The 24,336-nt window shown below is 36.5% G+C and overlaps 6 protein-coding genes across 6 annotated transcripts; 3 read left to right on the top strand and 3 right to left on the bottom strand.

Annotated features, from left to right (window-relative positions):
* Nucleotides 1-38: 38 nt before the first annotated feature.
* On the bottom strand, nt 39-2,234 carry EV154DRAFT_508556 (coproporphyrinogen III oxidase). Its single transcript, XM_051601528.1, has 13 exons — nt 2,133-2,234; nt 1,840-2,058; nt 1,686-1,774; nt 1,600-1,611; nt 1,332-1,548; nt 1,236-1,255; nt 1,103-1,167; nt 826-1,019; nt 698-765; nt 593-642; nt 492-534; nt 350-436; nt 39-281 (listed from the first exon to the last, which is right to left on the bottom strand). Exons 1-13 carry the CDS (start codon nt 2,200-2,202, stop codon nt 66-68), a joined length of 1,350 nt encoding a protein of 449 aa, XP_051457711.1. The 5' UTR covers nt 2,203-2,234; the 3' UTR covers nt 39-65.
* Nucleotides 2,235-3,264: 1,030 nt separating this feature from the next.
* EV154DRAFT_226016 (uncharacterized protein) lies at nt 3,265-5,254 on the bottom strand. The gene is made up of 3 exons (XM_051594474.1): nt 4,952-5,254; nt 4,716-4,882; nt 3,265-4,644 (listed from the first exon to the last, which is right to left on the bottom strand). Exons 1-3 carry the CDS (start codon nt 5,116-5,118, stop codon nt 3,389-3,391), a joined length of 1,590 nt encoding a protein of 529 aa, XP_051457710.1. The 5' UTR covers nt 5,119-5,254; the 3' UTR covers nt 3,265-3,388.
* A 6,030-nt stretch (nt 5,255-11,284) lies between these two features.
* Nucleotides 11,285-13,069, top strand: EV154DRAFT_226001 (uncharacterized protein). The gene is made up of 3 exons (XM_051594473.1): nt 11,285-11,710; nt 11,807-12,704; nt 12,776-13,069. The coding sequence occupies exons 1-3, from the start codon at nt 11,390-11,392 to the stop codon at nt 12,973-12,975; spliced, it is 1,419 nt and encodes a 472-aa protein (XP_051457709.1). The 5' UTR covers nt 11,285-11,389; the 3' UTR covers nt 12,976-13,069.
* Nucleotides 13,070-13,755: 686 nt separating this feature from the next.
* Nucleotides 13,756-14,582, bottom strand: EV154DRAFT_543743 (60S ribosomal protein L15; the record flags this gene model as incomplete). Its single annotated transcript, XM_051604566.1, has 2 exons — nt 13,756-14,507; nt 14,576-14,582. 2 exons carry the CDS (start codon nt 14,580-14,582, stop codon nt 13,900-13,902), a joined length of 615 nt encoding a protein of 204 aa, XP_051457708.1. The 3' UTR covers nt 13,756-13,899.
* A 3,471-nt stretch (nt 14,583-18,053) lies between these two features.
* On the top strand, nt 18,054-19,373 carry EV154DRAFT_225942 (50S ribosomal protein L22). Its single transcript, XM_051594472.1, has 4 exons — nt 18,054-18,412; nt 18,487-18,521; nt 18,587-18,820; nt 18,904-19,373. Exons 1-4 carry the CDS (start codon nt 18,373-18,375, stop codon nt 19,141-19,143), a joined length of 549 nt encoding a protein of 182 aa, XP_051457707.1. The 5' UTR covers nt 18,054-18,372; the 3' UTR covers nt 19,144-19,373.
* A 1,232-nt stretch (nt 19,374-20,605) lies between these two features.
* On the top strand, nt 20,606-23,726 carry EV154DRAFT_551637 (uncharacterized protein). Its single transcript, XM_051604995.1, has 7 exons — nt 20,606-21,336; nt 21,392-21,476; nt 21,538-21,584; nt 21,653-21,660; nt 21,727-22,078; nt 22,156-22,255; nt 22,328-23,726. Exons 1-7 carry the CDS (start codon nt 20,667-20,669, stop codon nt 23,652-23,654), a joined length of 2,589 nt encoding a protein of 862 aa, XP_051457706.1. The 5' UTR covers nt 20,606-20,666; the 3' UTR covers nt 23,655-23,726.
* The last annotated feature ends 610 nt before the right edge of the window (nt 23,727-24,336 follow it).

Below are 24,336 nucleotides of genomic sequence, written 5' to 3'. Positions count from 1 at the left end.
AGAAAAAATCATGAGAATGAGAAATAGTTAATGAAACCCCCTATAATAAAAAATGACGTTTTTTTTTAAATATTTGATTTGGATTTTAATAATCTAGGTAGAATATAATCCATCCTTTCAAGTCCTGCCTCCGTAGGACGAATACCACCTTTAGCCCATTCGAATTCAAGTTCCTGTGGCACGTAGAGTTTCATCTCTTTACTGTTCTCATCCGTGATTTCTCCTTCATCCACTATAAATCCCGACTGTATAAACATCTCAAGTGCTTCCTTATCCAGATACTGTTTTTTTTTTTAGCAAGTCAATCATTTTGTGATGCAAGATGTCATACAAAAAAAAAATTATTTACCTCGTCTAATTGCTTTCCTTGTGTCATGGCTGAAAACCTTGATCTGGGAATACCCATACGTGTACGCATGCCAAACACAATTAATTCCTAATCCATTTTTGTCAGATAAGCTTACTCGATAATTCCTATCTGTATGTTTTACCTCTGCCATATCTTGTACTGATAATGGTGTCATCTTGCGTATACTATGAAAGAATTTAAGCATACACAATCTGTCCATTTTTGTTGCTCTAATTTCTTTACCCTTCACCTTCCGCTTCACAAAGTGCCATATATTTCTCTGGATGAAATTCCTAACAGGGCAAATGAATAAAAACAAAAAATACGACCTTGCTCTCTCTATTTTACCCCAAATGTTCTAACGCGTTGATGATCTACAAAATCCGTCAAACGACCATGTGCTCCAGGTCCAATACCTAACCTTATAACAAATTAAAAAGGGGGAAACAATGAAACAAAACAAAAAGAGGCCGTACCTAAATAATCCATGCCTTGCCAATAAGAAAAGTTATGACGACTGATAGCAGCTTGATGTTTGGCATAACTAGAAACTTCATAATGTGCATATCCAAATTCTTTTGCTATTCTTACGGTTTCTTCATACATATCAGCAGCTAAATCGCTGTCTGGCATAGAAGGTATCAGTCCTTTTAAAGACTGTTTATGCAACCTTAAAAAAAAAAAAAAAAAAAAAAAAAAAAAAAAAAAAACTTATTAGCCTTTCTTTTTACATACATAGTATACAAGTATTACGGCGTGCTTCTTTCCAAAGTGAGTTGATACATGGACATATGATCGCCTGCAATATCTAAAGCAGCCTATATCACATCAATATCAAAGTACACACATATATATATATATATATCAATGTGTACACTCTATATACCTTTAGTTCATTTCTCCAATCTAACCATTTTAAAAAAGAAAAGGAAGCAACTGAGTTATACAAATGATATGATATGGGGGCGGGGATAAAGAATACCTTGTAAGTTTTGCCCAGGACGAGCATAAATTAAATCAAACGTGACTCTTTCCTTGTGAAAGATCTCTTTGGCCATGGATAAAGCCTTTAATGCGTCCATACCCGAATGATCACGACCTAATACTTTCAGATCCTTGTTATTAAAAGACTGGATACCTAGTGACAGTCGATTGACGCCGGCTTCTTTAAATCCTTGTAACTTGTGCAATTCTATCGACTATGGATATCATGAGTTTGGTGAGGGTTATATGCATATGAAATAATTTACGGTAGGATTAGCCTATAAAAAAAAAGTGTAAAATGGGATTTAATTTTAGAAAGAAGTATCTACAGAAAGAAAGAAAAAGAACTCACCTCCATGCTCACTTCAACATGCTTGTTTAAACCAACATGCTTATCGATTGTCTTTAATATGGATGCGATACCAGATGGCTTTGCCAAACCTTAAAAAAACAGAAAATCAACAATTCGTATGTATACACTGTAAAAAAAGAAGAGGGGTACTTACTGGGAGTACCACCACCAAAATAGACAGAATGTAAACGTCTGTTTTTGAAATTATATCGAGGATTATTCAGAAAATACTCGAGTTCTGTGGTCATGGCTTGTACGAGTCTATCATGGGGAGGCTCTTTCGGATTGACATACTTGTTGAAATTACAATAGGTACATTTACTTTCACAATAAGGCCAATGAATGTAGATTGAAAACAATTGACTTGAGAATGCTATGTGTAATAATATTTTTATTGTTTAACACGGGGGGAGTGTCTTTTTTTTTATTATTATTATTATTAGCTACCGTGCGATTCATATAAACCTCTCTTTTGTTGGGGACTTGGCGTAACGACTCTATTAGCTAAGCGTAACATTTTGACAGGGAGGGAAAATAAGAAAAATAAAAAGGGAAATATCCCCGCGCAAATTTTACCTCTCACACAAACCCTTTTTTGCAGTTCCACAACTTTAAAAAAAAAAAAGTCCCCATTTGAACAAAATGCGTAATATAAGAGACAAATGTAATAGCCTTTTTGAATCCTCGTGTTGGTGTCGATCGTCGGAGTCATACTGTCATTTTAGGAGAATATTTAGCCAAGACGTATGTGTGTGTGTATTCAAGTAAATGGAGACATCACAGTGTATTTGTAGGTACTTTTATTTTATTTATTTTTTTGTGAAAAGAAGGGGCAGAGGGGATGTAATGTGTGTGTGTGTGTGTGTACCATGACTGTTGTAAAAGTAGACCCTGATTCTATTCATGCTACATGATCGATCAAATACTATTTTTTTTTTGCTCAGCAATTTTACTCATTTATGATTCACAGAGTGTACAAATTAGATAAGCAATTACTTTTAGTCCAAGTTCATGATAAAGGAAATTTATATGAGTTCTGTATCAAGATTTCATTGATTCATAGTCATGTGTGACAGAATAAGTAAACTAAAAGTGTGGCATTCATTTCACACGTACACGAAAAAAAAATAATAGAAACACGCACAATAGGCGCGCGAAAAAAAAAAAGAAACACCATTTTAGTCCATGACGTTTATATAGGTCTATGTTTGTGTGATCTCATAGGTTACCATAAAAGGTGAAAGCACGAGCAAAAACGTGCTTTGCATTCCACATAGTAAGACAAAAAATTACTATATTTATTCACATGGATTTTCAACCCCCCCCCCCTTTTTATGACGTGCGAGAGAACAAAGGGGAAAAAAAAAGGTTTTTGGAGAGAGCCAAAAAATTTATTAGTCACACAAAAAAAATTGCGATTTTGATAAAAGAAGAAAAAAAGAAGAAAGAGAGACATAATGGGGGGGCTTACAAAGGGTAGAAGAAAAATAAAAAAGGGGGGGTTAGGGTTCTTGTGCTATTTACATTATAGTTTTCTTTGACTTTAACAGGGCACGCCCTTTATCCTATAGAAAATAATTGTTGAAGCCAAAGTCACACCAACTATGTAGATTTTTTTTTTTTTTTTTTTGGCATAATAGTAAATAAAAAAAAAAAAAAAAAAAAAAAAAAAAGGTATATCTTTTGTTGTAGGAGGGTTGGGCCTAAAAGGGTATCAGAAATGGGCGGGTGAAAGAAAGGAGAAAAAGAGAATGGAGAAATAGAAAAAAAAAAGAGTTTTTTGTTTTTACTGATGCCAATAATAATTTGCACCTAAAATTTAAAAAAAAAATATAAGTAAATGCATCTACATGTGACAATAAAAAGAACTCACCAGTGGTGTTCAAGTCTTGATGATGTTCCTGCATGATGGAATTTAAAATATCAAGCGAGGTTGGCTCATAGGGTGGTGGTGGTGGTTGTTGTTGGCTTAGAACAGTGACTTCATTATTCGTATGGCTACTACTACTTCTACCCACTGGTGTACGTAAAGCAGGAATTGAACTAACATGTTCAAAGTGATCATAGGTATTATAGTACTGCTCCGTGCCAAAGGGTGATGTCGTGATATCAAACTGAGTAGGAACAATTAAGGTTTCATTATTGTCATTATCAAAAGGCAGCGGTAATTGGTCCGAAAGAGGAGTAATACTATTCTGTCGAGACTGGACAGGTGTAATAATGCTATCTAAGCCATTCGTGGTTGGCTGATGACTACCGTACCTATGACGGTGCATGGGCTGCTGTCGATGTATCTCTTCATTATGGTTATTAGAAGGTGCATGTTGCTGCTGCTGCTGCTGCTGCTGCTGCTGATAATGATGATGATGAGGTTGCTGATGGTTACTATTCGTTGTGTAGTTTCGCTTTCTTTTCTTCATGTGTGTCTCCATCTCTTTTGTTGTGTTGGGAGAAAGAAGATGATTACTGCTACTGCTACTAGTGTTGCTATGGACCGATTCGTCATCTCTTTGTCTCTTCTTTATTTGCTGCTGATGCTGATGCTGATGCTGATGCTGCTGTTGCTGAGGTTTGATCTCAGATACAACTTCGGATGCGGTAGTCATGGTAGTGGTGGCGGCAGAAGCGGCAGCGGCGGCGGCAGTGGCAGCGGGTTCTTCGGTAGCTATTTTTGGAGGCAACAGCGAGACAGGCAAGGATGATTGGCGTAATTGGGGTTTCAATCTACTAGGGAGTCTTCTTGATTTAATAATGGCGCCGCTTGTTGTTGTTGTTGTTGTTGCAGATGATTTGACTACAGTTTGGTTAGGTTGCTTTTGAGTTTTAGTTGAATCTGTCTCGACTTGCTTCTTGATACGTTTGGTGGAATTCTGTGCCTGTCTTAGGAGTTGAGCGTTCTCTACTCGCAAGGCATCCAACTGATCTTCAAAGTCAGTCTGTCTCTCGACAGCATTGGATACTATAAATAAATAAAAAAAAGAGTTAGAATGCATGATATATATATATGTGTGTGTATGTGTCAATGGTTACCGAATTCAAGTGATTTGGCTACAATCATGCTTTTGCTGGGTCGACGTATTTGTTGTAGAGCAGGCAAGACATGAGCGAGTTCTTGAAACTTTGAATTCAAGCCCTCTCTTCTTTGCCTTTCGAGTGCATTATGCGCCGTTCGTTTCTCAATATACGCCATGTCTTCACTATATATCAGTTTAGAAGAATGGATTAGATAAAGAAAAAAAAAAGGATGCATGTCATCTGATGTTTACCTTTCGTTTAATGTATTTGAAGTGGATAGGAATGAGATACCGAGTGGATAGTTTGTGGAAGAAGATGCTGTAGGAGGAAACACTCGTTGTCTAATATTCAGTGTACTTTGACTGTCATTCATGGTAGGTGATGTTGAAGTTGATTTGCTTTTCCGTTCCGTTGACATGAGGAGGACAGGGAAATTTGTGTGATTTTGGCTGTGGAGGATTATTTTGAGAGTGCTTAAAAGATAAGAAGAAAAAAAAAAGTTTTACTTGTGAAAAAAAATAAAATGATAAAAAAAGAAAAAGTGGAGAAAAAGGGAATGATTTATATAAGAATTTGGAAAAAAAGAGTTGATGGGCCATTTTCCTTAAGGGAGTCGGAGTTTCATTGATATTTGTATGTATTTTTTTTTTTTTTTGGTGGTTGCAAAATCATATATCCGTTTGGGAAAAAAAAAAAGGTCTTTAATAAGGCATCGATCGGTTAACCATTACGTTTTTTAAGATGAATAGGAACGCACCTGTAAAAAAAAAAAAAAAATACACTAAATATATTGGATAATCTCGTAGAAAAGTGTCTGAAAAGGAAAATGATACAACGGCCAATTTGCCTTTTAGCTTCATACGATCTAAAGAACCTTAATTTCCCTTTTTCGTATACAATCAACTATTTTGCTCATCGTAATTTTATATGTAATTGTTCGATCTGCATATCTTCTTTTTTTTTTTTTTTTTTCTTTCTCCCCCTTTCGTAACCAACACTTCTCCCCCCATCCCCCACCCATCTCCCCCCATTTCCTTTTTATTTTATTTTTATATTTATTATTGTCATGAATATCTTTTATTCATGAAAAAGAAGCAATCTACCAGAAAGTTGCATTAAATTGTGTCATTTGATCTGTTACAGCGACGTGCATTGTACTTGGGGTAAAATATCAGAATGAAATGTATATGTGGAGAATACAAGGGAAACAAAAAAAAAGACTCTAAGGGGGAGGCGTTTGGGGGGTGTAGGTGTGTGTGTGTGTGTGTGTGTGTTTGTTGGGGGATCAGTCAGATCCTAAATTGACCAAATATTGTGAGTGGAATAAGATCGCTCAATCCAGTAATTCACGTGTACGAATAAATTATCTTTATTTACTGTTTTTATTATTACTCGTACATCACATTTAAGATCACATTTGCACTGAAAAAAACACTTCAAGTTTATTCTGATTTGGCATTGACCTTTTTTTTTTTTTAATTTTATAATTCATTGATTGTTCTTACGTGGCCATCAAGAAAACACTAAAAAAAAATTTCTTCATTTAAACATCACACTGTTACACAATGTGTAGCAGCATGGCTCATTTTAGTAACTTAAAAGAATAATAGAATAATCCCAAACAGAATAATAAAAGAATTACAATACAAACTAGGGTAAAAATTCATGGTAAGATCTCTCTCTTTTTAACCCCTTCCAATCACATCATATGAGATTTATAAGAATTTACAAGGTAAATCATCTATCAACATGAATGACACTCTTTTTTCTAGCTTTAAAACTATGGGGGAGTCAATTCTCACTGTTTGTTGGTCAAAAAAGGCAATAAAGGAGTGGGCTCAGACAATTGTTCTCTTTTTTTAGTCTTCGATCGATTGCTAGTTCACTGTACATTTCGCATTTTTATAAAAAGTATATAAAGTGTAAACAATCAATCTTTCTCTCTTCATCTTTTGTAATTCTTTCTTTTTAATTTTCTTTTAAAGTGACAGGGGGGGGGGGGCATAGTGTCTCTTCCTAGCTGCTGCTTACCTTTTCCAGGTAGCTGATTAACACACATTAGCACACACAAAAAAAAAAAATGTTATTTATGTCCCTTCCTGCTGTGCTCTCTTGTGTGTGTGTGTTTTTTTTTTTTTTTGCTTTTCCGATCGGCCATGAAAGATGGTGAAGGGGATCGAGGTTTTCAATGATTTTTACCGATGATTCATCAAGTGTCGGGCAAATCCTTTGAAATCGGGGCGCTGATGCAATTTATCAAATATACACACACAGATAGACTTAATATAAATAAATGTTGATCACAGCCCATCAACTGTCTGGGCTTGCACACATTCCCACATGACGTTCTTCAATCTACCACACAAAAAAAAAATTACGTATCTCGCAGTAGAAGAAAAATATGGAAAGGTAGAATTCCTTATATGGAATAGCCAAATTTATTTTATTTTTTTGCTTTTTTAAAAAACTTCTCCACACTCCGGGTCTAAAAAAAAGTCGCGAAAATGAAATACAGTGGCTTCCAGTAAACGTATATTTTTAGAATCACGTGATGGTCTGTCTACACATCGATTGACATGCCCATATTCGTCTAAACTTCATAGGATAATTGATTTCTGTTTTCCACAAAATCTGAAGATAGACACAATTAACAAGTTCTGACTTGCTTGGGAGGTTTTTGCAAGTGTTTCTATAATAAGTAAAGGCTCAAACATTATGGATAATAAAATAGACAAATGAAATTATCATTGACTTGTATCTCTTATTAAAGGTTCAGAATCAATTCTCTTGATACTAAAAAAGTAGCAGAGGTTGCAATGAATTTTTCTGTCGTAGCAAACGTTGACATCTTCGAAACTTTCCATTCTTTTCAAAAGCTTTTCCATGTTATCTTCTGTATATGTATGACAAAAGAATATACATATTGCATTTATGTTTTCAACTATGACTTGGCTGCTAATGTTGGTTGAAGTTGATGGAGAAGTTGGAATTTTTTCTATTATACATATACACGGAGATTCCCCACGCACACACACGTACTCAAATTGCTTCTAAGGACATTATAGAAGAGTCGTCATACAAGTCTAAATCATTTTAATCAAAACAATATAAATAAAACTGTGTTCTCGTTTACGTAATATACAAGCACATAAACAAGGGTATTGCCTTATTAATTACATCACGGGGGGATATTACTACCGCTGATGATTTCTTTACCGAGAGCAATTATGTGTACACTTGTCTTTTTTTGCTGAAAAAACAAGCAAGAAGTTTTAATGTAGACTGTCCACAGTGTTTTTGCAGAGTGCCTTTATGGATTTATATCACACCCTTTTTACTAAGCATAACTCACTCTGGGCTAGATAATAAACTATACACACATAAAAAATCCGCTGATTTTAATTTCTTATTGACTGAATGCCTTTGCAAAAGGTGTACAAATGATGTATAGAAGGTATTAGATAAGAAATGGATCATGGGTAAGTGGGCGGTTTTGTTGATATTATTATCGCGATTCTGCACATAATAATTTAGGATGAAATTATATGCACATAAGTATAAAATATATATTAAACGTATTCTAAATATAAAATAATGCTGAATGATGTGACATGACTTTTATTTATCCCATATTCATACGATAATCCCATTTATTATATATATATAAAAATACCTGCTTTTTTCCTATTTACGAATAATCCAGTAAAAATAAAATTCCCATCACTACCTCCTCCAGAAAAAAAAGTTAAAAATGCACGAGGGGGGAAAAGAAGGGGTGTGTTGGGGGGGGGGGGGAGAGAGAGAGAGAAGCAAAATTTCTCTCCCTGCAAAAAAAAAAAAGACCACTCTTTTTTATCTTTTAGCATGATGCATAACAATTGCTATTTGGTATCAGATGCAAAAGGTCAGTGCATTTATCATGCATATAACTACTGTACATGAGTGTGCGTAAAAAACTCTAATTTTTTACACTTTTTTTATTTCAGTCTGTCCACAGAGAGTAATAGTGACATGTCTTTTTTCTTTTGTATATGTATTTCATATACACATGTCATCATGAGTGTATAGGGAGTGATTTGATGGGATACAAAAAAAAAATCCCCCTAAGATCTACAGCACTAACAAAAAAAACCTAGTAGTTTTTGTGGAAAGAACAAGAAAGAAAAATTTCGTAAACTTTTTATTATTATGACGCAGACCAATAGTACCTGAGAAAGAAAAAATAACTGGAATTTATATTACCTCCCTAATTTACATAGAAGAGAGGTCTCAGGTTAAACTACACTAACTCCTCCTCCTCCGTTGTAGATTAAACCTGGTTACTCACTGCATACCACCTTGTACATCCCCGTTTGTTTAACATGTTCTAGCCAATCATTTATTCTTTAAAATCGTATCATGGGGGGGGGGGAACAAGAAACAGTATCTATGAATAACATGTATCTCTCTTTATTTTTTGCATTGTAAATATCAGTTTTTAACGCTCTAATTTATATTACAGAATTTCATCGTCACTTTTACCCCCCCCCCCTTCCCCGTCATGTCATGATTAAAAAAAAAAGACAATAACATTGATCTTGATCGCATTAGGAAATAATGGTTGGTGTTACATTCAATGATTCACCTTGGCGCAATGACAGTTTTAAAGATCTAAAACCACACAAAAACCAAAAATAACTTGACGCTTCGCACGAAAGGTGCCGGTTTTACATGCTTGGTTACTCATATCCACACGTGCATCTATATAAAATCTTTCTCTCTCTCTCTCTTACTTATTCCCCAGTGGAAGAATCGACCAATAATGTCTGATAAATAGTAATTAATACATTTTAACGTGGCATTTGGATAAGCGGGTTTCTAACGCTTCCAAATATATATATAAAAAAGCAATGCCAATGTCTATTAAAAAACATTTATGCCAGTAATAGAATGATTGATTGAATTTGGACAACATGAGTCAGAAACCATCTGGTTATTAAAATTTACGCATGTAAAAGCAGATGAGTCACACTCTTATTTTTTTTTTTTCAATCATTATTAACATCTTTGTAAAGAGAATGCCCAAGTCTAGCTAATAAAGTTCTTTCCCTAGAAGACAATAATGTTGAAAGTCGCCAAAAAATATATATATATATATTCAGAAAAACATTCAATACGGATTTAAAAGCGTGTTTTTATTTCCACGAGTAGGATTTAAAACGAGTTTTACTCTGAGGAAACGTTCTGGGCACACTTCTTACCTGTGCAGCTATAGTTGTTAGTTGACTATCTGTATGTATGACTATTGAACATGTCGAGTTTATGACGGCACTATTTCACCCAACTATAGACGTAAATCACATGTAATCATATATTATGACATCGTGCTACAACCTCACTCCCCGCAAAATCAAAATGGGTGTATGTTATGTAGGTATTCTGCCAATAATGGTTTGAAACAGGGTGATTGACTTCCATATCATTTAACCTTCTATAACGGAAGGATTGGTTATGAAAAATGCTACGGTCATTCTTTTTTTTTTATATATATATATATTTTTCCTTTGTAGCTGTCAAAGTCATGATTGGACAGAAAAAGGCTTATTCATGTGCGTAAATAGATTTAATATAACGAGAATAAAAAAAAATGATTGTATAAATCTAAAAGCCCGATAGACTTTAGAGGGCATCTACCCTTTTTTTTAACTGGTTCCTTGTAAATTATTTATAAGCCGTAATGGGGAAAAGAAAAGACCCGGCTTATTCGGATTAGAAAGCATTTTATGATGGATAGAATATCCTTGTACGACATTACATTGTTTAAGGATCGTCAAAAAAAGTATAAAAAAAAAAAAGTGTCTTCTAATAACGGCTAACCTTATAAGGTTTTAAAATTATGCCAAATTGAACTCGTATTTTCTACTTAATGAGTGAAATAGTGTGAAATAGGTAGGGCCCATACACACCCAATGAGCCAATCAAATCTACGCGATTTGAAAAAAGTACACGCGATACAATTTAAACTTGCGCAGAAATTGGCACTATAAGCACAGTTGTCCATTATTATTGCATTGTAGCCTATAGTTTACTTTCAAGCAGCTATATATATATATATATAAGGGGGGGGGGGATGCACATAATTAAGCGTTTCTAAATAATGAGATGAACCAAAAACATTTTAGGCAGCCCGATAGCTGTAATTCTTTATCTAGCATTCATGGTGAAAAAAGAAGATCCTACTACTGAATCTAGGCCAAAACATGAAAAAAAAGTGTGTGTGTCTGTTTCTCGGTCATGATACTTTTGTTACACCCGAGACTGATTTTTTACCCGCTCTATTATATCTGTGGCATAGTGACCCGGGTGACTGTCACCCCGTTCTTTTTTTTTTTTTTTTTGATTTGCTTCTCGACGCGTTTTTCCTTGGAGATTAAGAAGAAAGATGGGTGTGGAAAACAAGTAATTTTGTGTGGCCTATCCGAAAAAAGAAAAAAATAACAATAGTGCACCCTGTTCCTGGGCCAAAGAAGTATCTTTTGTTAATTGGCCAGGGCTCCTTATATTTTAATAGCTCCGCTTTAGTACTAAAATGCTTTTCCAGCTATCTTTCTTTCTTTTTAAAAAAAAAAAAAGTTTTTCTTGCTTTCCTATAATTCATCTTCTTTTTTCTTCCTTCCCCTCTCTCTTTTTTTTTTAAAAAAAAAAAGAAAATGGAAAATATAAACAAAATTGAAGCAAATCGTTACAGAATTCATCGTAGCACAAGCGACAAAACTTTAAAAAACTTTAACAAGAGAGCCTTGATAACTGACATTGTGAAGAAATCAACTAACCCAACCTTTTTGAGCAAGTTTATGATCAATAGACGTGAACCTATGGTCAATGCTCCTGTTTATATGAACTTGGTTAAAAAGGCTGAGACATCCCCTAGTGCAAATCCCGATGATGATATTACTGCGACGGATAAAAATGACAGTACTGTCACCACCACCACTAATGCGGCCGCGGAAACAACAACTACCAATGATCAGGTAACTTAAGTTTTCCGTCCCTACCCCCCTACCCCCCGGAACTTGAAAAAAATAAATGATTATATTCTAATACTATCTAATTTTTTTTCAATTTAGAAAAAAACCTTGACTACAAAAGACACTCCTACCACCATCGATTCAGTATCCGAAATCACGACGAAAACGTCCGTTCCTGAGAATACCAAAACGACAGTCAAAAGAGACATTACCACTGTAGATCCATCATCAACAAAAGTCGTTTCCGCTGCCGTCACCACAGAGGAGGATCCCAGTAATACAACCACTGTCAGTGATACCTCGAAAGAACCCGTCACCACCACCACCACCACCGGTTCCAAAGCTACCACCACCGAAAAACCACCCGTCACCACCATTGAACCTCTTGTCACCACTACCGAGGAACCTGTAGTTACCACAGATCCACCCGTCACCACCACAAAGAAGCCTTCGGTTGTTGCTACAACGACGACTGAAAAACCTACGGTGGTCACAACAAAAGAGCCTGCCGTCACCACCAGTGACCTGCCTGAAATTACGACCAAACCGCAACCAGTAGAGCCTGCGACTACCACTGCAAAGCCTACCACCACCGTGCCGCAAACCACAACCACAGCTGTCGCGGTACCAACAACAACGACGACTAAAAAACAAACGAGTGTTGTGGAACCCACGACCCAAGTTTCCAGTAGCGTAGTACCACCACCGCCCGTTGTCACCACCACTACAAAGAAACCCACTACGACCACGACCGTTGCTCCAGTGACTACACCCCCCATCATTGCTTCAACTACCACTACGGCTAGTAGTAGCATTGCTATCAGTAGTACGACACCTTTATCGAGTAGTAGTCTTCCTATAAGTAGTTCAGCATTACCAGTCAGTAGTAGTAGTGTGATTGCTCCCGTAGTTCCTTTAACAAGTGATGTATCAAGCTCAGCTCTAGTTTCTCCAACAGGATCTCATTCCTCGACAATACCATCATCTACACTCGCAGGTTTGGTTCCATATAAATTACTGGGATCGTGTATATGTATACTGATACTGTTTCCTCATCTTTTTTTGTAGCAAATGGAGCAGATAATGAAGCTGGTGGTAGTACGATTAATAAAGGTGCAATTGCTGGTGGCGTTGTCGGAGGTGTTGTGGGTGCAGCATTAATTGGTAAAAAAAAAAAAAATCTTATGTACAGCCATGTGTCTAACTTTTTTTTTTTTTTTAAAAAAAAAAAAAAATTATTTAGCTGCCTTGTTATTCTTCTTGTGTAGAAGATCCAATCGTAAGAAGGAACAACGAAAGAGTGGGGATAATGATATGTATCAATTTGCTGCTGATGGACCTCAAGCTTATGGTGGTGGTGGTGGTGGAGGAGCGGTGGCAGCTGGAGCTGCTGTTGCTGGAGCGACAGGAGCCCGTGCTTTTGTACCACCTGCACAAGGTGGTAACGTAACACCTTATGATGATGACTTTGTCACGACACGTCAACCAACGCATGATGACAATTACTATTATGCTTCCACTACACCTATTGGCGGCAATTATTCACAGGGAGATGGAGACTATTACAACCCTAACCTTGCATACCAGGATGCTCCCTATCAAGATGCTCCATATCAAGACCCACATGCTGTCTATCAAGACCCTCATGCTCCTTACCCAGATCTTCATAATGCTCCGTACCAAGCGCCTGCAAATAACGGCGGCTATTATGGTGGTTATCCCGATGCAAATCATAACGGAGGATATTATAACGAACAAGGTTATGATTCCGGCAAGACGTATCCTGCAAATGAAGCGGATACGAGACATGCGGATTATGCATTTGCTGCTGAAAATGATCCTCATCATCATGGCTATAGCAAGCCTGATGCAAGAGAGTAAAATTTTCGGCAAAACCGTGATCAACACACGCACACACACACAAAACACCCCTCACTCTTATTTATAATTCCTTTTTACCATGTATATTAATAACCTATTTTTCACTAGAATCTATAAAATACTTTAAACATTTAACAGAAAAAAGATACCAAACATGTATACAGAGCTTTTTTTTTTTTTTTTTGGGATTGTTGTTGTATTTTTATTGGAGTTATATAATACCAGGTGTCCAACAAAGAAAGAAAGAGGGTGGTAAAACTTTTTTTGTTGTATTCCACTTTTCAGCAAGTAAGCTAAAAAGATCAAGATATTTAACGGTAACGACGGAGAGAGAGGGTGTTGCGACGCTTCCAGGTGGCACGACGACCAGAACCCTTGGTGTTGTTGAAACGATGACCCTTACCGTGACCACGAGACTTACGACCGATGGCAGTAAGACCACGGGCTTCACGACGCTTGTGGACGGGGTTAGCAATCCAGTTGATGTGAGCATCACGACGGATAGCCTTGTGAGAGGGATCGACGAGGATAACCTCGAAGTACTTGTAGGTAGCATCTTGGTTGACCCAGTAAGAGTTCAAAACACGGAGGTTAGCACACTTACGACCGATACGTTCCTCAGCGGTGGAACGGAGAGAACGTTGGTACTTGAGTTGGTTAACACCCTCGTTGACAGGCTTACCGAAGGTAGCACCCTTGTGAACAGGTCTCTTACGACCACCACGACGGACACGGATACGGTAGATGACAAAACCTTGCTTGGCCTTGTAACCTAAACGACGGGCCTTATCGGGACGAGAAGGGCGAGAAGCACGATGAATGACACTCAATTGTCTGAATTCCCAACAACGGACACGGAGCAAGAAACGGGAGACATCGGATTGCTTCTTTCTGGCAAGTTCCTCGAGATACTTGTAGGCTTTTTATTTAAGAAAAAGAATTAATATAAACTGTCTTGTATTTCCCCCAAAGTTTAAAGAAACTTACCACCCATGACTATTCAATGACAATAAAAAAATAGAAAAAAAAGAATGGAATGCATAGATTAGTATAGGGTACAAAATAATTGAAAAAAAAAAAACGTCGAAGTTATTTTGAATCAAGAAAGAATAATGGTGACATGGATCGGATCGATTAGAAAATTGTTTCAATAATGATTTACAAAATTACAAGAGTTGAACACATTTTCAATTTCTTTTTTTTTTTTCCAAAGGATCAAATCCATTGATACATCCATCCATCCATTTTTTTTTTTTTTTTTATAAATCATCCATTCATTCTTTACTGTAATTCGAAAAATATAACTTGTCGACGCTTTTTCTAGTTTAATCATCTTACCTAAAAGATATGATTAAAGAGGAGGTACTAGTCTTCACAGCCGAAATTCTAGGTCTTAACACAATTTCGGTCCCCACTCTTTCCTTTCTCCCCCTCTCTCGGGCGATCAGGCTTGGAGCAATACTTTTTAAATCTCAGACAAGGACAAAGTTCGACTGAACCGACTGTTTTGAACTGATTAGTGTATGAATCGTTTGGAGACGTTATAACTCCCTCCTGTTGATAAACAGTCTTTGATATTTGTGTTTCCATTTTTGACATGCTTCAGACATACTATCAGTTCCTAATTCAGATACGTTAGGTGGGACTCCCTCCCTGTTTGTGCAGAAACTGCTCCTATCGATCATCGCCTTACGTACTCGAATAAATAAAAAAAAAAAAAAAAAAAAAGGATGACGTCAAAGTTTTCCTTGGGTGTTGAAACCCGTGACTATAGAAACATTTCAAAAAGTTTCCTAGTGATTTGCATCGTCTTGAGCTAGTAGTTATACCGAAGCATCTGTTGCTTTTTGTAATACAAATTTTGCTTTAGTTGAAACGTATACAGATACGGTCATAAAAGAAAGTAATATCACGTACCAATTAATTTAGCGCTTTTCTTAGGGACAGTCAAAGTGCACGTAGTCGTAACGTAAGATCTGTGATCTGGATGTTCTGTAGACCTGGGAACAAGAATATACAATCCAAAACAATGTAACAAGTACGAAAAAATTTATATTGAATGATTTGTACAGTCCCCTCCAAAAAGAAAGTTCCACCCTATAACTCCGACATGTATCCTAGATGTATGTTCCATCTTCTTAAGCAAACCTCTTTCAAATAACACTACGTAATATAAAAGACAGTACTGAACATTAGGATATAAATTTTATTAAAAAAAAAGTATTTTAGACAAACGTAGGTTTACTCAATAGTGAATTGAGTACTCTTTGTTTTTTATTACATCGTTTATGCGTTTAGGCATGGAATCGACAAGTTTGTTAATTTTTCAACTTCTATCTTTCTACATTCATTTACTACGTGCATCTGTAATGTCATCATCCAAACTTTCTCTATTGGATTCAAATCAGGAGATTGTGGCGGCCAGTCTAAACAAATAATACACATATCCTTCTTCCATTTTCGAACTTTTGAAGTGTGGACCGGTGTATTATCTTCCATGAGAATTGCTGAACTAGTGCCATTATAAAAGTCCTTCAAAACAGGTTCATATAATTGATTTACGAATTGAGCACTAGATCTTTCACCCTTCTTAAGTAAAACCAAATTAGTGCGACGATTATATCCAATACCACCCCAGACAGATAAGGAGGATCGTCCACTCTGAAACGTTGGTGCCAAACATGACGGAATCATGACTTCATTGGGCCTGCGGCGTACCCGAACAACACTAGAACAACTGCTGGTTTGAAAGCTTGATTTACTCTGTAAATATAACCTTCCTTCAGTCTTCCAAACTCCGGTTTTGATGCTGATTTGCAAATTCTAGACATCTTCTTCTTTGGTTCTCGATAATAAATGGCTTTTTGGGGCTATACGACTGTTCAAATTGAGCTTTTGAAGCTCTTTCCTGAATGTGTTGATGCTTGCATTGACATCGACGTTGGTCATGATTTCATTAAGAGTACTAGGTTTATTTTTTAGTACATAGCGTTGTAACGCCCTTTTGTCCCTGTTGCTGAACTTTTTTGGCCTTCCAGAAGTTGCTTGTCTTTGATATGAACCAGTTTGTTTAAAGTGTTGGATGGCGCGACGGATAGCAGTTCTTGAAAAATTTAATTCACGAGCAATTTGTGAGATGGGAGCGCTTTGATTTGATTTTGCAACTGCGTAAGCTTTTTGATCAGGTGTCAATTGAGCCATTTACTCAACTATAGGAGAAAACAAAAGTGAGAGTGATGAGCATTAGATCTATGAAACCTATCCTTTAAAAAAGGGTCGGAGTTACAGGGTGGAACTTTCTTTTTGGAGGGGACTGTATTTGGTTCGACAATTCTACCATCACTCCTTCGCCTTTAAGCTTGTTTGATCTTAATCTTACGCAAAACTATTAAGGTGAAGTTCAACAAGCAGCTAACAATAAGCTATAACACACATATACTGGTTTAAACTATGATGGTTGTAATAAATTTGTATCTAGTTCAAGCTATTTAAGCTATATTGACCTCTTGGTGTCTGTTAAAGTGTCATAATCCCAACATTACGACTACGCGCACCCTGGTTGTCCCTAAGAAAAATGGCTGTCCCCTAAAAGAAAATTTGGCTGTCCCTAAGAGACCCGTAAACAGAAACCACCCTCACAATGCTTTAAGTAACACTACACATGCGGATTGTTTTTTCATGGATCTATCAACTCATAACAATGGTAACAAGGTCATTTTATGTAAAACAAAAGCAAGCATCATGATGCTTAAAAATCGCGTAGATATAGACATGAATTGAGAAATAAAAGACACATACAACGAGTAAACATCCCAGGTTCCTGGTGGGAGTTTAAGCAATTAACTTAGTGTGAGCAATAAGAGACTTAACAATATTATGCTTGCTATTACTTGCCGCCCCTAAACTTCAGTTTTAAAACTTTCAGTAAGTGTGATGGTTATGGGGGAATCTCCTCATTCATTGTTATAACAATCCCTTTGAATTTTGATACCGCTATTACAATTTCGCTTCTGGTCTCCCCCTACCCCCTTTAATAAAAAAAATCCCAAATGAAAGTCTTTCACTCATTCCGTATATGAGGAAGTTTTGGGACAGAGAGGACTATGCGATGGATAGAGCATGCTTCTTATTGGTTTTGCATGCAAAGTTGTCCTACTTTTAAAAACAAACACAAACATTAGCAGCCTACAAAACGAGTTATTTAAGTAGCACTGTTGGTGGGAGCAATACAAATATATCCGCCTCATGATTATAAGACAAGAAGGATTAGTTCAATTTGTATTCGCATTCACATAGAAACAAGGCAGCAGCTCGAACAAGTTGTGATTTGATGGCCGAGAAAAAAAAACCAATCGGGGCAAAAATCCGGGCCGGGCTAATTCAACGACCGCCGTGTTCCAAGTTTGATGTGAGGATATACGGGACAGCAACCAATGTAATAGTCCAATCCTTCCTTTTATTCGACAGTATGTATACCGATAGGATGCATGAAAAAAAATAAAGACAAAGTGACAGAAGACAAGAGAACATTACATCGATTATATGATTTCACGAACCAAATCCATACCACCAACACAAATAGATGGATTGATGAAACAGTTGCAGATTTAAAAATGGATGGATTTTTACTTATATAATCGATTGTGTGTTGCCCTTTTTTTTTTATTGTCTGGTCATTGAGTTCTTTTATTTTTTTGTGCATTCCATTCCAAAACAAAGCCTTAGCATAGTACTAATGATCCTCCTCTCTTTTCTTATTATTTATTATAGTCTGTTGAGCAACTATGGTCAGATACGCTGCTACTCCTGCCAACCCTGCTAAGGGTAAGTTTTTTTTTTTATTTAAATTTTTTTTTTTTTTTTTTTTTGTAGAGTCGAGAAACTAATAAGTATTTTAGCTTCCAAGTCCAGAGGTTCTTATCTTCGTGTTCACGTAAGTTAAAAGACAAAGAAGCGCAAAAGCTAAATTCACTGAGACTAAACGTTATAAATTTATAGTTCAAGAACACTCACGAAGTTGCTGTTGCCGTTAAGGGTTTAAAGTTAAGCAAGGCTTATACTTACCTTAACAACGTTACCGAGCACAAGCAAATCATTCCTTTCCGTAAGTTCAACGGTGGTGTCGGTCGTCATGCCCAAGCCAAGGAGTTCGGTACCACTCAAGGTCGCTGGCCCGTTAAGTCTGTCAAGTTCGTCACTGACCTCTTGAAGAACGCTGAATCCAACGCCGAGGTAAGAAAATATTGTAAACTTTCTTGGTATTGTCGTACTTTGTTTGCTGAAATCAGGTTTTTTTTTATTATTATTATTATTAGGCCAAGGGTTTAAACGTTGAGGAACTTTATATCTCCAGCATCGTTGTCAACCAAGCCCCCAAGCATCGTCGTCGTACTTACCGTGCTCACGGTAGAATCAACCCTTTCATGTGTTCTCCCTCTCACATTGAGGTTGTCCTCACCGAAAAGGATGAGGTCGTTCCCCGTGCCGATGACAAGAAGGTTGTCAAGCTCAACGCTCGTCAATTAGCCCGTAATGCTCGTCTTGCCCGTGCTTAAACTTTTGTTTTAGCTCCTATATAAAATATATATGCGTTTACCATAGCAAAATTATTCTGTCTTTTTTAAAACAAAAATTAATGTCTTTTTTAAACTTTTTTGGGTTGTATTTTGTTTGTTAGTGCTAATTTATTAGCCACACGAGAGATGTATTTATAAATATACAGCGGGTTTAAACAGAGATAAGTTGATTGTTTACCTCGTGTTTTGTTATTGATTTGAACTAAGAAGTTCTGTTAAAAAAACGGAATACTCGGACGTCTTGAAAAAAAAAACTCCTGATTATAAAGTTTTGGCAGTAAATAAAATTGGGTGATGAGGCAATTGACTTGAAAGTCTTCTTGCTCGTTTGTCTTAGTATCTCGTTAAGAGCAGCTTAAAACGAGATCAAACAAAGCCTAAGAATATCCCCGGATGAACAATACATGGTATTATATTGTATGTACAAATAAAGGGTCCGATTATTTATTGCTTAATCATAAGTTGTATGCATGTTAGTGCACTAGTAGACTTATATAAGCTTTAATTGAAGATTCGCGATCTCTGGTAATACAACGAACCCTTCTGATAATATCAATAGTAACATACTTGCTCTTTCTGTAACATATGTAGCCTAATGTAGCATATCCATGCTGACTTACGTACTTACACATAGGTGGTACACCTGCAATTGCATAAATCTTGCAGCCTACGTGGATGGGAAAAAGCTTATTTCGTCGCCGTTTATGCCTTTAGTTTATAAAACATAGCACATCTAGTATAGTAATAAATTTAAGTTGTATAATGAGAAGCAATATGGCAGGAATATAAAAGTGATGGGATGATGAAGGGTTTGGTTACTGAGGTACCTTATCCAGCCGATGGGAATAATTTAAATCGTTCTGTGGCAAACTTAGCGCAACTTAATCGCCACAACGTTTTTAAGGATAAGTGCCTTATCACTAACTTTACATTTCAAGGTACTTGACGAGTCGCAATTAAGCAGCTCAAATTCCTTTCTGAAATAACTCCAATTTAAATTTGAGAAACTGTTCTTATAAACCCCAACCGCTACATAAAACGTACACTAGCATTAGTAAATACTGCTTCATTTTGCAAAGACGACATGCTAATAATATATTTTTAAAAGTCCTTTTGATTGATAAAATCGAATGGTTATTGTAAAGTATGCTGTAACACCATGACATATTAGGGACCAGCAATGAAAAAAAGAGAAGAAGGATGGCTACATGTGCTTAATTCAATTTTATTTAAAAGAAAGAAAATGTTTGATTTGGTTGTTAGTGTGGATGATGGGAAAAGAGGGAGGGGGGGTGCAAATCAAAAGTTGTCCGAAAATTGCCTACCATGGGTTAAACATGAGATTTTTATGTCGGTGTTGCTATAATCTTCGTGATATTGTCGCACAATATCAATAAAAAAATTATTGGAACCAATCCTATATCCACGAATGCTTTTTAAAGTTATTTACAATTTCTTTTTTCTCTCTTTTTCTTTTTTAACATAACAGAAAGAAAAAAACAATGTCAGATACAAAGCCTACAACTCAAGTAACTCCAGATATTACTACTACACAAGATACTGTCATTGAGGGTTTAGAAGTTTCAAAAGCCGCTGCTGAAATTACAACGGAAGAGGAACCAACACAAACGAAAAAATTTGACGATCAAGATGATGGGGAATCAGCTAGTTCAAGTGACAATGAGGAGGTTTCAAAGGAATTGGGTCTGGTAATTAGTGCTCTTCAAAGCACTGTAAAGCAAAACCAAGAGGATAAAGATACTGCTGTCGAGCATAAGGAAGAGACACATGAATGTGAAGAGGAACTTCACAGTGGTGATGATATTGAAAGTGATACCAAGTCAGTAACAGATGATACCAAATCAGTTACATCGGTAGCCACATCAGCATCAACCAATGTTAGTTTGGAAGAGGAAAAGGAGATCGAGGAGTCTGCTACTGCTATTGATGAGGTAAATGCTAAACCCCAAACATTCGAGGAAATCGTTCATGATATTTTACCACCAACCCCCGGTGTCGCTCCTCAAAGACAGACCTTTGATTTCGGTGGTCGACAAAGCGAAGATGTCGGGGATGTTGAAAGTTACAGTGCTAATCTTATTGCTTTGAATAAAATTGATACTAAAGAGATCAAAGCAAATTTACTCTCTCCTCGTCAACAAGAAAGAGCAGGTAAATACAAGATATATTCTTGTTTGATTCAATCACTTACCAATTTTTTTTTCAGATGAACCTGTACTTCGTGCCGTGCGTCACCTGTTTAACAATAGATTTATGAAGGCTAAAAAGTTATTTGAAAAGCAAGCTGAAACGTATGTACCATATCATGCTCATATTATGCTGATGAAGAAGCCAAAACTAACTTGATATTAGTGATCCATTACACGCCTTAGGGCTCGGTTCCATGGCTTTTTTAAAAGGTAACTATGACACAAACAACAACTTTATATATAAATCTTCCTTTGCTAACTTTATTATTATTTTATAGCTGTAATGGTATGTGATGCATGATCATATTTTTATTTTATTATTGCCAAATACTAATGCTACAACAAATGACAGACCACGGATGATGTAATGGTAAAGAATGCCATTGATGTTCTCACAACAACATACAGTATCGCCAACGCGCAAATTGATGTTGCTACCAAAAAGTCTGTCGGTGACACTGTGTACCAAGCCATGAGCTCGTATTATAACTACATCAAATTTACACGTAAATCAGCCGGGTTACCTTCTAGTCCCAAACCAGCCACTTTAAAATCAATCCAAAAAGATGGAATCAACTTTATTCCTAACGGTGTGTTACGTGCTCACGTGGCCAAGGCGGAGTGCTGTCTCCAAATTGCTATTTTACAATTGTTGCAAGAAAATGTAATGGGATATATCAAATGTGGAATGAATTTGAGAAGAGGTAATATAAGTTACTATATGATGGAGTTTTAAGAATACAGATTACTCATTCTTGGCGGTCCTTTTTTATTTATTTAGCTTATGCAAGTTATAGTTTGGTATGGCAGGAATATAAGCGTATGGGACAAATTTATCATGATTTCATTGACCGCGACACTATATCAGGCATCCAATTTGGGTAAGTACCACTATTTGTCTTTTTTTTTACCAAAATAACTAGCATATTCATCTTTTTTTTTTTCTGCAAAAGTATTGGTGCTGTTCATCTTGTTTTGTCTACACTCCCTCAAAAAATTCTTCGTATTGTTTCTGCATTTGGTTGGAAGGCTGATAAGCACCTTGGCTTTGCCTTATTAAAATTATGTTTGGAAGAAAGAAGAATCCGATCCCCAATGGCTTCGCTTATGCTTTTGGCTTATTATACCGTGCTTACATCTTTATGTCCACAAATTTTATCGATGGAATACACACAACCTGCTATTGAGACTTTATTGGATGCCCAAAGAACATATCCCAATTCAGCTTTCTTCCTCTATTTCGCTGGTCGTACATCTCGTCTTGCTCGTAATTTGACACTTTCAACCCAATCTTTTACCTATGCAATTGAAATTAGTAAGAACGAATGGGCTGAGGTTGAGGTCTTGCATGCATGTAGTTACGAGATTGGGTTCAATCACATGATGGAACATAACTGGGAAGAAGCTGCCAAGGTGTTTGATCAACTCTATAAAGAAAAATACTGGTCCCCTGCCATTTTCCGCTACTTGACTGGTGCTTGTTTGGATATGATGGGAAGTCGTACAGAAGCTATTTTGGCCTATGCTGAAGTTCCTCAATTAGTTGGATCGAAAACACACAGTACCTCATTAATGGAAAAGTACGTATTGCGTAAAGTTACTGCTTTCCAAGACTGCGGTTATCAAGATATGGAAATGTGCCTTTGTGCTTTAGAATATCTTTGCTTGTTTAGTGGATTTGATTTCATGAGTACGGAATTATTGGAGGAATCACTTGAAAGAGTCGATCAAGCCATGGTCCAAATTATGGAAGCCGAAAAGACGGAATTTGGTATTCGTACTCGAGAGTTGTTACCCGAAACCCCTCCCCCCAAATATTTTGACCAGCGTGGAGCTTTACTCTTGATTAAATCAGCATTGTTCAATGCGATGGGGCGCTTCAAAGAATCCATTATTCATTTGAATTGGATTATTGATCACAAGGAACAAATCGAGGTTGATAAATGGATTGTACCATTTGCTTTCTGGGAAGCTGGTGTAACAGCTTGGGGCATGGATAACAAAACCCGTAGTAGATCTTTCTGGGAATCTGCGTTGAAGTTTAGCAAATATGATTTTGAGTATAGATTAGCTCTTCGTGTTAATTTAGCCATCACAAAAGCAGAGGAGCTGGGTGTTCCACAGCCTCAAGATCCCAACCCTGCTAAACGACATGCCGCCTCAAAGAAGGACCCTATTATTACACTGGATTCCATTCAAAGTCGACAAAGTACCTCTGATGAACCTGCCAGACCAGCTTTTGCCTATCCTATAAACCTTCCTCATAACTCCCTTGCCTAAGTAATTTTCTTTACTTTCTAAATTATCACCCTTTAGCTCTATATCTAATAATATGTATATTTGTTTTATCCTATGATTTTTTTTATTTCGAAATGTGTTATTAGAAGCTGTTGTCATTTTTTTTTTTTTTTTTACTTTTTTTTTTTTACCATTATAATTGATATGTCAGATTGTACTCTACGAAGGACTTTCTAATAAAGATTGTACTGATGGATAACGATGTTTTACAGATCACATGCTTAAGTAATCAACTTTATTTTTGCAGCGGGACAAGATCACAACAATCGCCTTTAACCAATGATACAGATAAAAAAAAAGGTAATCTAATCATTGATTTTTATTACCCGGGGATATTTACTTTCTGTCTTCTATCGGCGCTTCCTTAATATAGAGTTGTCTTGTTGATGAATCTTAAACCTTGTTAAAGTATATTCTTAATTAATTGCTACATGCTCTACATAGCATGTTCGAGCATAAAGACTATCAAGGAAATAGTTACATTATTGTTGTTGTCATGAGTAAGATGCTGATACTAAGCTACGTTCCCGTAGAAATGTTCTGGATCTGAAGTTTTATGTTACTTTTTGCCGATGGTTCTTTTGATTTTATCTTATCGCTTTTTGTGTAACACGGTGTCTCTCTTGTTTATTTGCCGGTGAACCTTGGCTACAACTACTATATT

The sequence above is a fragment of the Mucor mucedo genome (genome assembly GCF_025094135.1).
Source record: "Mucor mucedo strain NRRL 3635 chromosome Unknown EV154scaffold_44, whole genome shotgun sequence".
Taxonomy (NCBI): Eukaryota; Fungi; Mucoromycota; class Mucoromycetes; order Mucorales; family Mucoraceae; genus Mucor; species Mucor mucedo.
Note: the sequence above shows the minus strand (reverse complement) of the source record. Positions and strands in the feature narration are given on the sequence as shown.

Coding starts and splice junctions, on each gene's coding strand:
- EV154DRAFT_551637 (XM_051604995.1), top strand. CDS start 20,667: ATGTCAGATACAAAGCCTACAACTCAAGTAACTCCAGATATTACTACT. Junction 22,079..22,155: donor TGGAATGAATTTGAGAAGAG/GTAATATAAGTT, acceptor TTATTTATTTAG/CTTATGCAAGTTATAGTTTG. Junction 22,256..22,327: donor ATATCAGGCATCCAATTTGG/GTAAGTACCACT, acceptor TTTCTGCAAAAG/TATTGGTGCTGTTCATCTTG.
- EV154DRAFT_225942 (XM_051594472.1), top strand. CDS start 18,373: ATGGTCAGATACGCTGCTACTCCTGCCAACCCTGCTAAGG. Junction 18,413..18,486: donor TCCTGCCAACCCTGCTAAGG/GTAAGTTTTTTT, acceptor TAAGTATTTTAG/CTTCCAAGTCCAGAGGTTCT. Junction 18,522..18,586: donor GTTCTTATCTTCGTGTTCAC/GTAAGTTAAAAG, acceptor ATAAATTTATAG/TTCAAGAACACTCACGAAGT.
- EV154DRAFT_226016 (XM_051594474.1), bottom strand. CDS start 5,118: ATGTCAACGGAACGGAAAAGCAAATCAACTTCAACATCACCTACCATG. Junction 4,883..4,951: donor TCAAATACATTAAACGAAAG/GTAAACATCAGA, acceptor ACTGATATATAG/TGAAGACATGGCGTATATTG. Junction 4,645..4,715: donor AGCCAAATCACTTGAATTCG/GTAACCATTGAC, acceptor ATTTATTTATAG/TATCCAATGCTGTCGAGAGA.
- EV154DRAFT_508556 (XM_051601528.1), bottom strand. CDS start 2,202: ATGTTACGCTTAGCTAATAGAGTCGTTACGCCAAGTCCCCAACAAAAG. Junction 1,775..1,839: donor TTTTGGTGGTGGTACTCCCA/GTAAGTACCCCT, acceptor TGTTTTTTTAAG/GTTTGGCAAAGCCATCTGGT. Junction 766..825: donor GCAAGGCATGGATTATTTAG/GTACGGCCTCTT, acceptor TTATAAGGTTAG/GTATTGGACCTGGAGCACAT.
- EV154DRAFT_226001 (XM_051594473.1), top strand. CDS start 11,390: ATGGAAAATATAAACAAAATTGAAGCAAATCGTTACAGAATTCATCGT. Junction 11,711..11,806: donor CAACAACTACCAATGATCAG/GTAACTTAAGTT, acceptor TTTTCAATTTAG/AAAAAAACCTTGACTACAAA. Junction 12,705..12,775: donor ACCATCATCTACACTCGCAG/GTTTGGTTCCAT, acceptor CTTTTTTTGTAG/CAAATGGAGCAGATAATGAA.